The following is a 14,285-nucleotide window of genomic DNA, read 5'->3' as shown; positions in this document are numbered from 1 at the left end:
CTAATATCACACAGCCTCCGTCACACACACACGGCTAATATCACACAGCCTTCGTCACACACACACGGCTAATATCACACAGCCTCGATCGCACACACGCGGCTAATATCACACAGCCTCCATCACACACACACAAGGCTAATATCACACAGCCTCCGTCACACCCACAGGGCTAATATCACACAGCCTCCGTCACACACACACGGCTAATATCACACAGCCTCCATCACACACACACGGCTAATATCACACAGCCTCCGTCACACCCACAGGGCTAATATCACACAGCCTCCGTCACACACACACGGCTAAAATCACACAGCCTCCGTCACATCCACAGGGCTAATATCACACAGCCTCCGTCACACCCACAGGGCTAATATCACACAGCCTCCGTCAGACACACACGGCTAATATCACACAGCCTCCGTCACACCCACAGCTAATATCACACAGCCTCCGTCACACACACACGGCTAATATCACACAGCCTCCATCACACACACACGGCTAATATCACACAGCCTCTGTCACACCCACAGGGCTAATATCACACAGCCTCAGTCACACCCACAGGGCTAATATCACACAGCCTCCGTCACACACACACGGCTAATATCACACAGCCTCCGTCACATCCACAGGGCTAATATCACACAGCCTCCGTCACACCCACAGGGCTAATATCACACAGCCTCCGTCAGACACACACGGCTAATATCACACAGCCTCCGTCACACCCACAGCTAATATCACACAGCCTCCGTCACACCCACAGGGCTAATACCACACAGCCGCCGTCACACCCACAGGGCTAATATCACACAGCCTCCGTCACATCCACAGGGCTAATATCATACAGCCTCCATCACACACACAGCTAATATCACACAGCCTCCATCACACCCACAGGGCTAATATCACACAGCCTCCGTCACACACACACGGCTGATATCACACAGCCTCCGTCACACCCACAGGGCTAATATCACACAGCCTCCGTCACACCCACAGGGCTAATATCACACAGCCTCCTTCACACCCACAGGGCTAATATCACACAGCCTCCGTCACACCCACAGGGCTAATATCACACAGCCTCCTTCACATCCACAGGGCTAATATCACACAGCCTCCGTCACACACACACGGCTAATATCACACACACGCGGCTAATATCACACAGCCTCCATCACACACACACGGCTAATATCACACAGCCTCCGTCACACCCACAGGGCTAATATCACACAGCCTCCGTCACACACACACGGCTAATATCACACAGCCTCCGTCACACACACACGGCTAATATCACACAGCCTCGATCACACACACGCGGCTAATATCACACAGCCTCCATCACACACACACACACGGCTAATATCACACAGCCTCCGTCACACCAACAGGGCTAATATCACACAGCCTCCGTCACACACACACGGCTAATATCACACAGCCTCCATCACACACACACGGCTAATATCACACAGCCTCCGTCACACCCACAGGGCTAATATCACACAGCCTCCGTCACACACACACGGCTAATATCACACAGCCTTCGTCACACACACACGGCTAATATCACACAGCCTCGATCGCACACACGCGGCTAATATCACACAGCCTCCATCACACACACACAAGGCTAATATCACACAGCCTCCGTCACACCCACAGGGCTAATATCACACAGCCTCCGTCACACACACACGGCTAATATCACACAGCCTCCATCACACACACACGGCTAATATCACACAGCCTCCGTCACACCCACAGGGCTAATATCACACAGCCTCCGTCACACACACACGGCTAATATCACACAGCCTCCGTCACATCCACAGGGCTAATATCACACAGCCTCCGTCACACCCACAGGGCTAATATCACACAGCCTCCGTCAGACACACACGGCTAATATCACACAGCCTCCGTCACACCCACAGCTAATATCACACAGCCTCCGTCACACCCACAGGGCTAATACCACACAGCCGCCGTCACACCCACAGGGCTAATATCACACAGCCTCCGTCACATCCACAGGGCTAATATCATACAGCCTCCATCACACACACAGCTAATATCACACAGCCTCCATCACACCCACAGGGCTAATATCACACAGCCTCCGTCACACACACACGGCTGATATCACACAGCCTCCGTCACACCCACAGGGCTAATATCACACAGCCTCCGTCACACCCACAGGGCTAATATCACACAGCCTCCGTCAGACCCACAGCTAATATCACACAGCCTCCGTCACACGCACATAGCTAATATCACACAGCCTCCGTCACACCCACACAGCTAATATCACACAGCCTCCGTCACACCCACACAGCTAATATCACACAGCCTCCGTCACACCCACACAGCTAATATCACATAGCCTCCGTCACACCCACAGGGCTAATATCACACAGCCTCCGTCACACCCACAGGGCTAATATCACACAGCCTCCGTCACACCCACAGGGCTAATATCACACAGCCTCCGTCAGACACACACGGCTAATATCACACAGCCTCCGTCACACCCACAGCTAATATCACACAGCCTCCGTCACACACACAGGGCTAATATCACACAGCCTCCATCACACACACACGGCTAATATCACACAGCCTCAGTCACACCCACAGGGCTAATATCACACAGCCTCCATCACACACACACGGCTAATATCACACAGCCTCCGTCACACCCACAGGGCTAATATCACACAGCCTCCGTCACACCCACAGGGCTAATATCACACAGCCTCAGTCACACCCACAGGGCTAATATCACACAGCCTCCGTCACACCCCCAGGGCTAATATCACACAGCCTCCGTCACACCCACAGGGCTAATATCACACAGCCTCCGTCACATCTACAAGGCTAATATCTCTGTATGGTTTTGTTTCGGAAGCAATGACGCCCCAGCGCTGTAACCTCGCAGGCTCAGGCCAGCAGCCCGCGCGTTTACTGTACACACTGCATTTAGTGCACAGCTATGTTGGCACAACAGTGTGCGAAGCGGTGACAAAGTGTCCAATAATTGTGTGAGTGATAAGACTGCAGCCTGGAGGCAGGTAAGAGGCGGCATTATCACTGACAATTATAGGACCATTACTGGCACATTATCACCCAGTGAGCCGCAAAAACAGAGCTGTCAAGGCAGGGCGGGGGACACAGGCAGGGTGGGGGTACACAGGACGGCTGCGGAGCGGGGCACACAGGCAGGGTGGGGGTACACAGGACGGCTGCGGAGCGGGACACACAGGCAGGATGGGGGTACACAGGACGGCTGCGGAGCGGGGCACACAGGCAGGGTGGGGGTACACAGGACGGCTGCGGAGCGGGGCACACAGGCAGGGTGGGGGTACACAGGACGGCTGCGGAGCAGGGCACACAGGCAGGGTGGGGGTACACAGGACGGCTGCGGAGCGGGGCACACAGGCAGGGTGGGGGTACACAGGACGGCTGCGGAGCGGGGCACACAGGCAGGGTGGGGGTACACAGGATGGCTGCGGAGCGGGGCACACAGGCAGGGTGGGGGTACACAGGACGGCTGCGGAGCGGGGCACACAGGCTGGGTGGGGGTACACAGGACGGCTGCGGGGTGGGGGTACACAGGACGGCTGCGGAGCGGGGCACACAGGCAGGATGGGGGTACACAGGACGGCTGCGGAGCGGGGCACACAGGCAGGGTGGGGGTACACAGGACGGCTGCGGAGCGGGGCACACAGGCAGGGTGGGGGTACACAGGACGGCTGCGGAGCGGGGCACACAGGCTGTGTGGGGGTACACAGGACGGCTGCGGAGCGGGGCACACAGGCAGGGTGGGGGTACACAGGACGGCTGCGGAGCGGGGCACACAGGCAGGGTGGGGGTACACAAGACGGCTGCGGAGCGGGGCACACAGGCAGGGTGGGGGTACACAGGACGGCTGCGGAGCGGGGCACACAGGCAGGGTGGGGGTACACAGGACGGCTGCGGAGCGGGGCACACAGGCAGGGTGGGGGTACACAGGACGGCTGCGGAGCGGGGCACACAGGCAGGGTGGGGGTACACAGGACGGCTGCGGAGCGGGGCACACAGGCAGGGTGGGGGTACACAGGACGGCTGCGGAGCGGGGCACACAGGCAGGGTGGGGGTACACAGGACGGCTGCGGAGCGGGGCACACAGGCAGGGTGGGGGTACACAGGACGGCTGCGGAGCGCGGCACACAGGCAGGGTGGGGGTACACAGGACGGCTGCGGAGCGGGGCACACAGGCAGGGTGGGGGTACACAGGACGGCTGCGGAGCGGGGCACACAGGCAGGGTGGGGGTACACAGGACGGCTGCGGAGCGGGGCACACAGGCAGGGTGGGGGTACACAGGACGGCTGCGGAGCGGGGCACACAGGCAGGGTGGGGGTACACAGGACGGCTGCGGAGCGGGGCACACAGGCTGGGTGGGGGTACACAGGACGGCTGCGGAGCGGGGCACACAGGCTGGGTGGGGGTACACAGGACGGCTGCGGAGCGGGGCACACAGGCTGGGTGGGGGTACACAGGACGGCTGCGGAGCGGGGCACACAGGCAGGGTGGCGTACACAGGACGGCTGCGGAGCGGGGCACACAGGCAGGGTGGGGGTACACAGGACGGCTGCGGAGCGGGGCACACAGGCAGGGTGGGGGTACACAGGACGGCTGCGGAGCGGGGCACACAGGCAGGGTGGGGGTTCACAGGACGGCTGCGGAGCGGGGCACACAGGCAGGGTGGGGGTACACAGGACGGCTGCGGAGCGGGGCACACAGGCAGGGTGGGGGTACACAGGACGGCTGCGGAGCGGGGCACACAGGCAGGGTGGCGTACACAGGACGGCTGCGGAGCGGGGCACACAGGCAGGGTGGGGGTACACAGGACGGCTGCGGAGCGGGGCACACAGGCAGGGTGGGGGTACACAGGACGGCTGCGGAGCGGGGCACACAGGCAGTGTGATGAGGGAACAGCCGCCATCTTGGAACAGGCATGCTATCAGATTGGCGTGACTCCATTTTGTCTCCTGGACACAGGAGTGCTCCTGGCCCCCACCTTTGCTAATGAATAGAGTTCCTATTAGTATGCTAACGGGCTGAGCTCAGTGTAAACTGTAGATGGTAGTTCAAAGCCCCATGAGGAAACCACGCCACCAGGGGGCTTGGAAATGCTTGGGGGCTTAATTAAAACACGCATGCCAAGTGGCCATTGGATACACATCTATTATGGCAGCCCAGCCAAACCGTCTCCAACATGGAATTGTGAATTATGGACGCATCGTCCGAGGTACAGGCTCATAAAAAATATTCTCATTACCCTAAAGAAATTGTACATCCAACAGTGTGACTCCCGTGACGGTGGAAGGTCTGAAACCCGAGATATAGGGATCAGCCTCCCACAGGGACCGAATGGGTCCAGGTTTGATCCCAGTACGACCGGCAGAACAAACCACAGGCGCTGGTACTGCCCGTGTGCTGATCCGATCATCCTGAGAGAAGTTATCCCATTTATTAGATATTGGAATAAATCTTGCAGGGAGACAGAGGGGGTGGAGATTGCTAAGCCCACCCAGCTGCAAGCAGGGGGGCTCAGCCAGGTATAAGAAGACGCTGAGGTCACTGGGAGGGACTGACTCCACAGAAGAAGATGATGATGATGACATCTTAAGGAACAGGGTATGCCAGCCAGGGGGGAGCAAGCACATGCTTTCTGGGGGCTGCCCGGCAACTAAGTTTTTGAACCTGCGGAATGCTATGCCCCCCGGCTTCCACAAGCGACCTTCGACCTGGTAAATGGACCTCCAGCTTTATACCTTTAAGCCTTGTATTATTGTTGTTATATTGTACTCTGACTGTAGCTCTTGATATTGTGATTGTATATTTCTTGTAATTATCTAGTGCGCCCTTAAGGCAATTAAATCATAAATTAATTTTGGGCTGATCCTTTTACTCTGATTGCGAATCTTAGAATACCCAGGGTGGGTAACAGGGCAGTCTCCCCGGCGGCCATTTGCTCTAGGTGCAGTCCCTTTACTGACCTGAGAGACAAAGGGGGCGCCGGAGAGCTGGACCTGTGTAGTGACGTCACGGATTGGTGACGTGGGAGGAAGGGGTAATCCTTCACAGTGGTGGCAGCGTACGTGGGATCAGAGTAATAGTGTGCGTGGGACCCCTACTCCCAGACACTAAAGACTACCAGTGGTAACTTTCACTGCTGGGGTCTTAAGGTCAGCCCAGCACTAGATGGTCAGAGTGTAGATATAATAAGTTGTGTGCAAGGTCAGGGGTACAGCTGTGTCAGTAACCAGAGGTTCCAAAGATGGCGGAGGGCACCAGGAGTGCAGTGAGGGCGCAGGCCAGTGCTATGGCCTATGAGGAGGTGGTGGTGGACGGTACTGTTCCAGGCGAGGGGGAGCTCAGCCCAGACTCCCCAAGGAGCCAGCCACCCGTGCTTAGTCCGGCAAGGGACTACCCACCACCTACCCGCCCCAGCCTGTCCACATCAGCGGCCCTTGTTGCAGCGGCAGTAGCACGTCTCGAGGCGGGTAATGAAGACGCCTATATGAGACTCATGGCAGCTGCAGAGAAAGCAGCGGAGGCTGAGCGTGCAGAACGCCGTGAAGCAGCGGAGCGGGCAGAGAGAGCTGCTAAGCGGGCAGCGGAGCAAGCAGCGGCAGAGAGAGCAGCGGAGCGCCAGCACCGACTGGAGATGGCTCAACGCGGGCTCCCGCTGGACGCCCCAGCACCGCCAGAGTCCAGGGTTTCCAAAGTCCGGGCCGAGGACTTCCCTCTGCTTGAGAAGGATGGAGACCTGGATTCCTTCTTGCTGGCCTTTGAAAGGACCTGCCTTCAACACCATCTGGCCCCGGATCAGTGGGCAAGATACCTGACCCCCCGTTTGAGGGGTAAGTCCCTGGAAGTTTTGGGGGACTTACCTGCCGGGGCGGAGCAGGACTACAGCAGCATCAAGCGGGCGCTGATCCAGCACTACAACCTCACCCCAGAGTCTTACCGCAAGAAGTTCCGGAGCCTGCAGCGGGGCCCAAAGGACACCTGGACCGACCACATGCGGGCGTTGCTGAGAGCTGCAGAGCACTGGACCTCGGGTCTAGCGCTCACCACCCACCAGGAGGTCCAGGAACTGTTCGTCACGGAGCAGTTCTTGTGGAACTGCCCAGAGGACCTCCAGCAGTTCCTCCGTGACCGGAAACCGAAGGGGGCTTCTGCTACAGCCGCCCTGGCAGATGAGTATGCCAATAACAGGGCGCCTGAGCCGAAGAAGCCTGCCAGCAGCACCTGGAGAGGGGGTAAGCCCAATCCTGCCCCTGTTTCCCCAGCCCCCAGAGTGCAAGGGGTGTACCCCCCTGCTGCCCTCTCCAGGCCAGGCGCAGAACCCAGACGTTGTCATCACTGCAACCAGCTGGGGCACTTCAAGACAGCATGTCCCCAGCGTCTTAAGGCCCCATCCATGTCTCCGAAACCGTCCACTGTTTTATGTGTGGGAGGGGGTGGTGGGAGGTCCCTGGACAATTACCAACCCGTCACTATCGGCCGCTCAGCGGTCATGGGACTGCGGGACACAGGCGCTGAACGAACCCTAGTACGTCCTGAGGTGGTGTCCCCTCAAGACTTGGTGCCAGGGAGATCCCTGTCCGTCTCCGGAATTGGAGGCGTGGAACCGGCGCTGCCTGTCGCAAAGGTGTTTTTGGACTGGGGTGTCGGGAGGGGAATGCGGGAGGTGGGAGTAACGTCGAATATTCCTGCTAATGTATTACTTGGGACCGATTTGGGGCGGCTAGTGTCTCAGTATGTGGCCACTGAACCCCCAAGTTCGGCTCCCCAAGAATGTCATGTCTCTACTGTGAATGTTGATGTGTTGAATGTGCCTCCAACAGTGGGGGAGGGAGTGAAACCTGAGGGTACTCCATGCACTGACACCACACACACGGGGCTCACGGGGAGGACAGGTGAGGAGACTGTAGGGGAGAGCTCAGAGGTGGAGGGAGGGGCTGCTATGGGCAGTGTAGGGCCCCTAGGTGAATCCAGCCTGCTGAGCCTAGGGCCCCTGCAGGAAGAGGAACAGGCCATGGGGGGAGGAGGCGTCCCGGGAGAGGAGCCACCAGGTAAGACCCCAGGGCGGGAGTTCCCCACACCCGGGATGTCAGGAGGGCCGGGAAGTCTGCCTGACCCGGCGACTTGGTCAGGAGCCGGGGGGAAGCAGGCGCTACCCATGGACACAGTGGTCGTGGCCGCTGTCACCAGGAATGGGAGCGCCGGAGCCCAAGGAGCCTTGCAGAGGTCCGACGGCTTCCCCCTCTCTGACCAAGTGGCTGCCGAGTCAGACAGCGGCCAGGAGACAGATCCCGGGGAGCTGACGGTGGATGTGGCGGTGTTGTCCATTCTCGCCACATCGAGTCAGGGATGTCAGAAAGCGCTGGAAGCTGACGCTAGCCTGAAAGCTCTTAAGGAGCAGGCGGCACAGCCTCCCGGGTAGTCAGACCGCGAGCAGGTGGTCTGGGACCAGGGACGGCTGTACCGGGTAACGGTCCAGCAGGGTTCACCGGAGGCGTGGCCCAGGGACCGACAGTTAGAGGCAGCCTCTGAGAGAGAGAGAGAAGGAGGAGGGGGCAGAGACAGCCTCAGAGAGAGAGAGGAGGGGGCAGAGACAGCCTCAGAGAGAGAGGGAGGAGGAGGCAGAGACAGCCTCAGAGAGAGAGAGGAGGGGGCAGAAACAGCCTCAGAGAAAGAAGGAGGAGGGGGCGGAGACAGCCTCGGAGAGAGACAGAGGAGGAGGCGGAGACAGCCTCAGGAAGAGAGGGGAGGAGGCAGAGCCAGCCTCAGAGAGAGACAGGGGAGGAGACAGCCTCAGAGAGAGAAAGGAGGAGGCAGGGACAGCCTCAGAGAGAGAGAGGAGGGGGCAGAGACAGCCTCAGAGAAAGAAGGAGGAGGGGGCAGAGACAGCCTCAGAGAGAGAGAGGAGGGGGCGGAGACAGCCTCGGAGAGAGACAGAGGGGGAGGCAGGGACAGCCTCAGAGAGAGAGAGGAGGAGGCCGAGACAGCCTCAGAGAGAGACAGCGGAGGAGGCGGAGGCAGCCTCAGAGAGAGAGAGGAGGGGGCAGAGACAGCCTCAGAGAAAGAAGGAGGAGGGGGCAGAGACAGCCTCAGAGAGAGAGAGGAGGAGGCCGAGACAGCCTCAGAGAGAGACAGCGGAGGAGGCGGAGGCAGCCTCAGAGAGAGAGAGGAGGGGGCAGAGACAGCCTCAGAGAAAGACGGAGGAGGGGGCAGAGACAGCCTCAGAGAGAGAAAGGAGGAGGCAGGGACAGCCTCAGAGAGAGAAGGAGGAGGGGGCAGAGACAGCCTCAGAGAGAGAGAGGAGGGGGCAGAGACAGCCTCAGAGAAAGAAGGAGGAGGGGGCAGAGACAGCCTCAGAGAGAGAGAGGAGGGGGCGGAGACAGCCTCGGAGAGAGACAGAGGGGGAGGCAGGGACAGCCTCAGAGAGAGAGAGGAGGCCGAGACAGCCTCAGAGAGAGACAGGGGGGGAGACAGAGTCAGCCTCAGAGAGAGGAGGGGGCAGAGACAGCCTCAGAGAGAGACAGGGAAGGAGGCAGAGACAGCCTCAGAAAGAGGGGAGAGGCAGAGACAGCCTCAGAGAGAGAGAGAGGAGGGACAGAGTCAGCCTCAGAGAGGAGGAGGCAGGGACAGGCTCAGGGAGAAAGTGGCAGAGACCATGGTAATGCTGATGGGTTGTCCCGGCAAGGAGAAGGTGTGGAAGGGCGCATGGGGGAACACAGGAATGTGATGCCCCCTAGCGCCCTCTAAAGCAGGGAGGTGTGATGAGGGAACAGCCGCCATCTTGGAACAGGCATGCTATCAGATTGGCGTGACTCCATTTTGTCTCCTGGACACAGGAGTGCTCCTGGCCCCCACCTTTGCTAATGAATAGAGTTCCTATTAGTATGCTAACGGGCTGAGCTCAGTGTAAACTGTAGATGGTAGTTCAAAGCCCCATGAGGAAACCACGCCACCAGGGGGCTTGGAAATGCTTGGGGGCTTAATTAAAACACGCATGCCAAGTGGCCATTGGATACACATCTATTATGGCAGCCCAGCCAAACCGTCTCCAACATGGAATTGTGAATTATGGACGCATCGTCCGAGGTACAGGCTCATAAAAAATATTCTCATTACCCTAAAGAAATTGTACATCTAACAGTGTGACTCCCGTGACGGTGGAAGGTCTGAAACCCGAGATATAGGGATCAGCCTCCCACAGGGACCGAATGGGTCCAGGTTTGATCCCAGTACGACCGGCAGAACAAACCACAGGCGCTGGTACTGCCCGTGTGCTGATCCGATCATCCTGAGAGAAGTTATCCCATTTATTAGATATTGGAATAAATCTTGCAGGGAGACAGAGGGGGTGGAGATTGCTAAGCCCACCCAGCTGCAAGCAGGGGGGCTCAGCCAGGTATAAGAAGACGCTGAGGTCACTGGGAGGGACTGACTCCACAGAAGAAGATGATGATGATGACATCTTAAGGAACAGGGTATGCCAGCCAGGGGGGAGCAAGCACATGCTTTCTGGGGGCTGCCCGGCAACTAAGTTTTTGAACCTGCGGAATGCTATGCCCCCCGGCTTCCACAAGCGACCTTCGACCTGGTAAATGGACCTCCAGCTTTATACCTTTAAGCCTTGTATTATTGTTGTTATATTGTACTCTGACTGTAGCTCTTGATATTGTGATTGTATATTTCTTGTAATTATCTAGTGCGCCCTTAAGGCAATTAAATCATAAATTAATTTTGGGCTGATCCTTTTATCTCGGGTTTCAGACCTTCCACCGTCACGGGAGTCACACTGTTGGATGTACAATTTCTTTAGGGTAATGAGAATATTTTTTATGAGCCTGTACCTCGGACGATGCGTCCATAATTCACAATTCCATGTTGGAGACGGTTTGGCTGGGCTGCCATAATAGATGTGTATCCAATGGCCACTTGGCATGCGTGTTTTAATTAAGCCCCCAAGCATTTCCAAGCCCCCTGGTGGCGTGGTTTCCTCATGGGGCTTTGAACTACCATCTACAGTTTACACTGAGCTCAGCCCGTTAGCATACTAATAGGAACTCTATTCATTAGCAAAGGTGGGGGCCAGGAGCACTCCTGTGTCCAGGAGACAAAATGGAGTCACGCCAATCTGATAGCATGCCTGTTCCAAGATGGCGGCTGTTCCCTCATCACACCTCCCTGCTTTAGAGGGCGCTAGGGGGCATCACATTCCTGTGTTCCCCCATGCGCCCTTCCACACCTTCTCCTTGCCGGGACAACCCATCAGCATTACCATGGTCTCTGCCACTTTCTCCCTGAGCCTGTCCCTGCCTCCTCCTCTCTGAGGCTGACTCTGTCCCTCCTCTCTCTCTCTCTGAGGCTGTCTCTGCCTCTCCCCTCTTTCTGAGGCTGTCTCTGCCTCCTTCCCTGTCTCTCTCTGAGGCTGTCTCTGCCCCCTCCTCTCTCTGAGGCTGACTCTGTCTCCCCCCCTGTCTCTCTCTGAGGCTGTCTCGGCCTCCTCTCTCTCTCTGAGGCTGTCCCTGCCTCCCCCTCTGTCTCTCTCCGAGGCTGTCTCCGCCCCCTCCTCTCTCTCTCTGAGGCTGTCTCTGCCCCCTCCTCCTTCTTTCTCTGAGGCTGTCTCTGCCCCCTCCTCTCTCTCTCTGAGGCTGTCTCTGCCCCCTCCTCCTTCTCTCTCTGAGGCTGTCCCTGCCTCCTCCTTTCTCTCTCTGAGGCTGTCTCTGCCCCCTCCTCCGTCTTTCTCTGAGGCTGTCTCTGCCCCCTCCTCTCTCTCTCTGAGGCTGCCTCCGCCTCCTCCGCTGTCTCTCTCTGAGGCTGTCTCGGCCTCCTCAGGCAGGGTGGGGGTTCACAGGACGGCTGCGGAGCGGGGCACATAGGCAGGGTGGGGGTACACAGGACGGCTGCGGAGCGGGGCACACAGGCTGGGTGGGGGTACACAGGACGGCTGCGGAGCGGGGCACACAGGCAGGGTGGCGTACACAGGACGGCTGCGGAGCGGGGCACACAGGCAGGGTGGGGGTACACAGGACGGCTGCGGAGCGGGGCACACAGGCAGGGTGGCGTACACAGGACGGCTGCGGAGCGGGGCACACAGGCAGGGTGGGGGTACACAGGACGGCTGCGGAGCGGGGCACACAGGCAGGGTGGGGGTACACAGGACGGCTGCGGAGCGGGGCACACAGGCAGGGTGGGGGTACACAGGACGGCTGCGGAGCGGGGCACACAGGCTGGGTGGGGGTTCACAGGACGGCTGCGGAGCGGGGCACACAGGCAGGGTGGGGGTACACAGGATGGCTGCGGAGCGGGGCACACAGGCTGGGTGGGGGTACACAGGACGGCTGCGGAGCGGGGCACACAGGCTGGGTGGGGGTACACAGGACGGCTGCGGAGCGGGGCACACAGGCAGGGTGGGGGTACACAGGACGGCTGCGGAGCGGGGCACACAGGCTGGGTGGGGGTACACAGGACGGCTGCGGAGCGGGGCACACAGGCTGGCAGTGCAGAGAGTCCCGTGCGGTTTCCTGGGCGGGTGTGGGGCACTGCGGCGGGCGGGTGTCGCGGGTGTCTCGGGTGTCCTCCTCCTCCTCCTCCTCCCTCACTACACAGGGGGTTGGGCTTTGCTGATCCTCCTAAAAAAAAAAAAAAGGAAACTTATAGTGACAAGATGGAGCGGAGGAAGACGAGGTGATACACAGCTGAGGAGAGATGGCAGCGGCCAGGAGAGTCTTCCATCTCCAGCCATGCGGTGAGTGAGCGCCGCCCGCAGCCGGGACCGAGAGACGGCGCCGCCGGTGCTACAGCCACAGCCGCCGGTGCTACAGCCACAGCCGCCGGTGCTACAGCCACAGCCGCCGGTGCTACAGTCACAGCCGCCGGTGCTACAGCCACAGCCGCCGGTGCTACAGTCACAGCCGCCGGTGCTAGTGCTCCAGCCGCCGGTGCTACAGCCACAGCCGCCGGTGCTACAGTCACAGCCGCCGGTGCTACAGCCACAGCCGCCGGTGCTACAGCCACAGCCGCCGGTGCTAGTGCTCCAGCCGCCGGTGCTACAGTCACAGCCGCCGGTGCTAGTGCTCCAGCCGCCGGGGAGGACGGAGAGGGCTGTGTATATATATATATATATATATATATATATATATATATATATATATATAATGTGTGTGTATATTGTGCTTATGTATAGTATGTATGTTGTGTGTGTATGCACATATTGTGTGTATGTATGTTGTGTGTATGCAGATTTTTTTTTTTTTTGTGCCTGTATATCGTGGATAGTGTGTGTGGGGTGTGTATGTGATGTTTGTATACCGTGAGATGGGTGTGTGTGTGTATGTATATACACCATGTAGAGTGAAAGACACACACACACACACACACACACACACACACACACACACACACACACACACACACACACACACACACACACACACACACACACACACTGTGTGATGTGTAGCACCAGTATATGCACTGTGTATATAGCAGCACACATTGTATACCCATTGGGAGACCACATAAGAGGCTGTGACTTGTGGAGGCCGCAGGGAATTCTGCTCATCCTTATATATGTTGTCACATCTGTGTGCGGGCCGCCCGTCACCTGTGTGGTCACCGCGGGATTCTCCACTCAGCCCCTACTCCCCTCGCGCAGTATGGTGTCCCCACTCAGCCCCTACTCCCCTCGCGCAGTATGGCGTCTCCACTCAGCCCCTTCTCCCCTCGCGCAGTATGGCGTCTTTACTCAGCCCCTTCTCCCCTCGCGCAGTATGGTGTCTCCACTCAGCCCCTACTCCCCTCGCGCAGTAAGGTGTCCCCACTCAGCCCCTTCTCCCCTCGCGCAGTATGGCGTCTTCACTCAGCCCCTTCTCCCCTCGCGCAGTATGGTGTCTCCACTCAGCCCCTACTCCCCTCGCGCAGTATGGTGTCCCCACTCAGCCCCTACTCCCCTCGCGCAGTATGGCGTCTCCACTCAGCCCCTTCTCCCCTCGCGCAGTATGGTGTCTCCACTCAGCCCCTACTCCCCTCGCGCAGTAAGGTGTCCCCACTCAGCCCCTACTCCCCTCGCGCAGTATGGCGTCTCCACTCAGCCCCTTCTCCCCTCGCGCAGTATGGTGTCTCCACTCAGCCCCTACTCCCCTCGCGCAGTATGGTGTCCCCACTCAGCCCCTACTCCCCTCGCGCAGTA

At 58.8% G+C, this 14,285-nt stretch overlaps 1 protein-coding gene across 5 annotated transcripts in view; it reads left to right on the top strand.

Moving 5' to 3' along the window:
- SLC4A11 (solute carrier family 4 member 11) overlaps positions 1 to 14,285 on the top strand; it is a 348,451-nt gene that overhangs the window by 233,676 nt on the left and 100,490 nt on the right. For 2 of the 5 annotated variants that reach the window (XM_069745129.1, XM_069745128.1), the window contains exon 1: positions 12,728 to 12,842. The exons of the other annotated variants lie outside the window; for them this stretch is intronic. In XM_069745129.1, coding sequence (XP_069601230.1) covers positions 12,803 to 12,842 — 40 coding nt within the window. In that variant the 5' untranslated portion in view covers positions 12,728 to 12,802. Of the gene's footprint in view, positions 1 to 12,727; positions 12,843 to 14,285 lie in introns of those variants that run through there. 5 annotated transcript variants of the gene reach the window in all.

The sequence above is a fragment of the Ranitomeya imitator genome, chromosome 1 (assembly GCF_032444005.1).
Source record: "Ranitomeya imitator isolate aRanImi1 chromosome 1, aRanImi1.pri, whole genome shotgun sequence".
Classification (NCBI taxonomy): Eukaryota; Metazoa; Chordata; class Amphibia; order Anura; family Dendrobatidae; genus Ranitomeya; species Ranitomeya imitator.
This window is presented reverse-complemented; position numbering and strand designations above follow the sequence as displayed.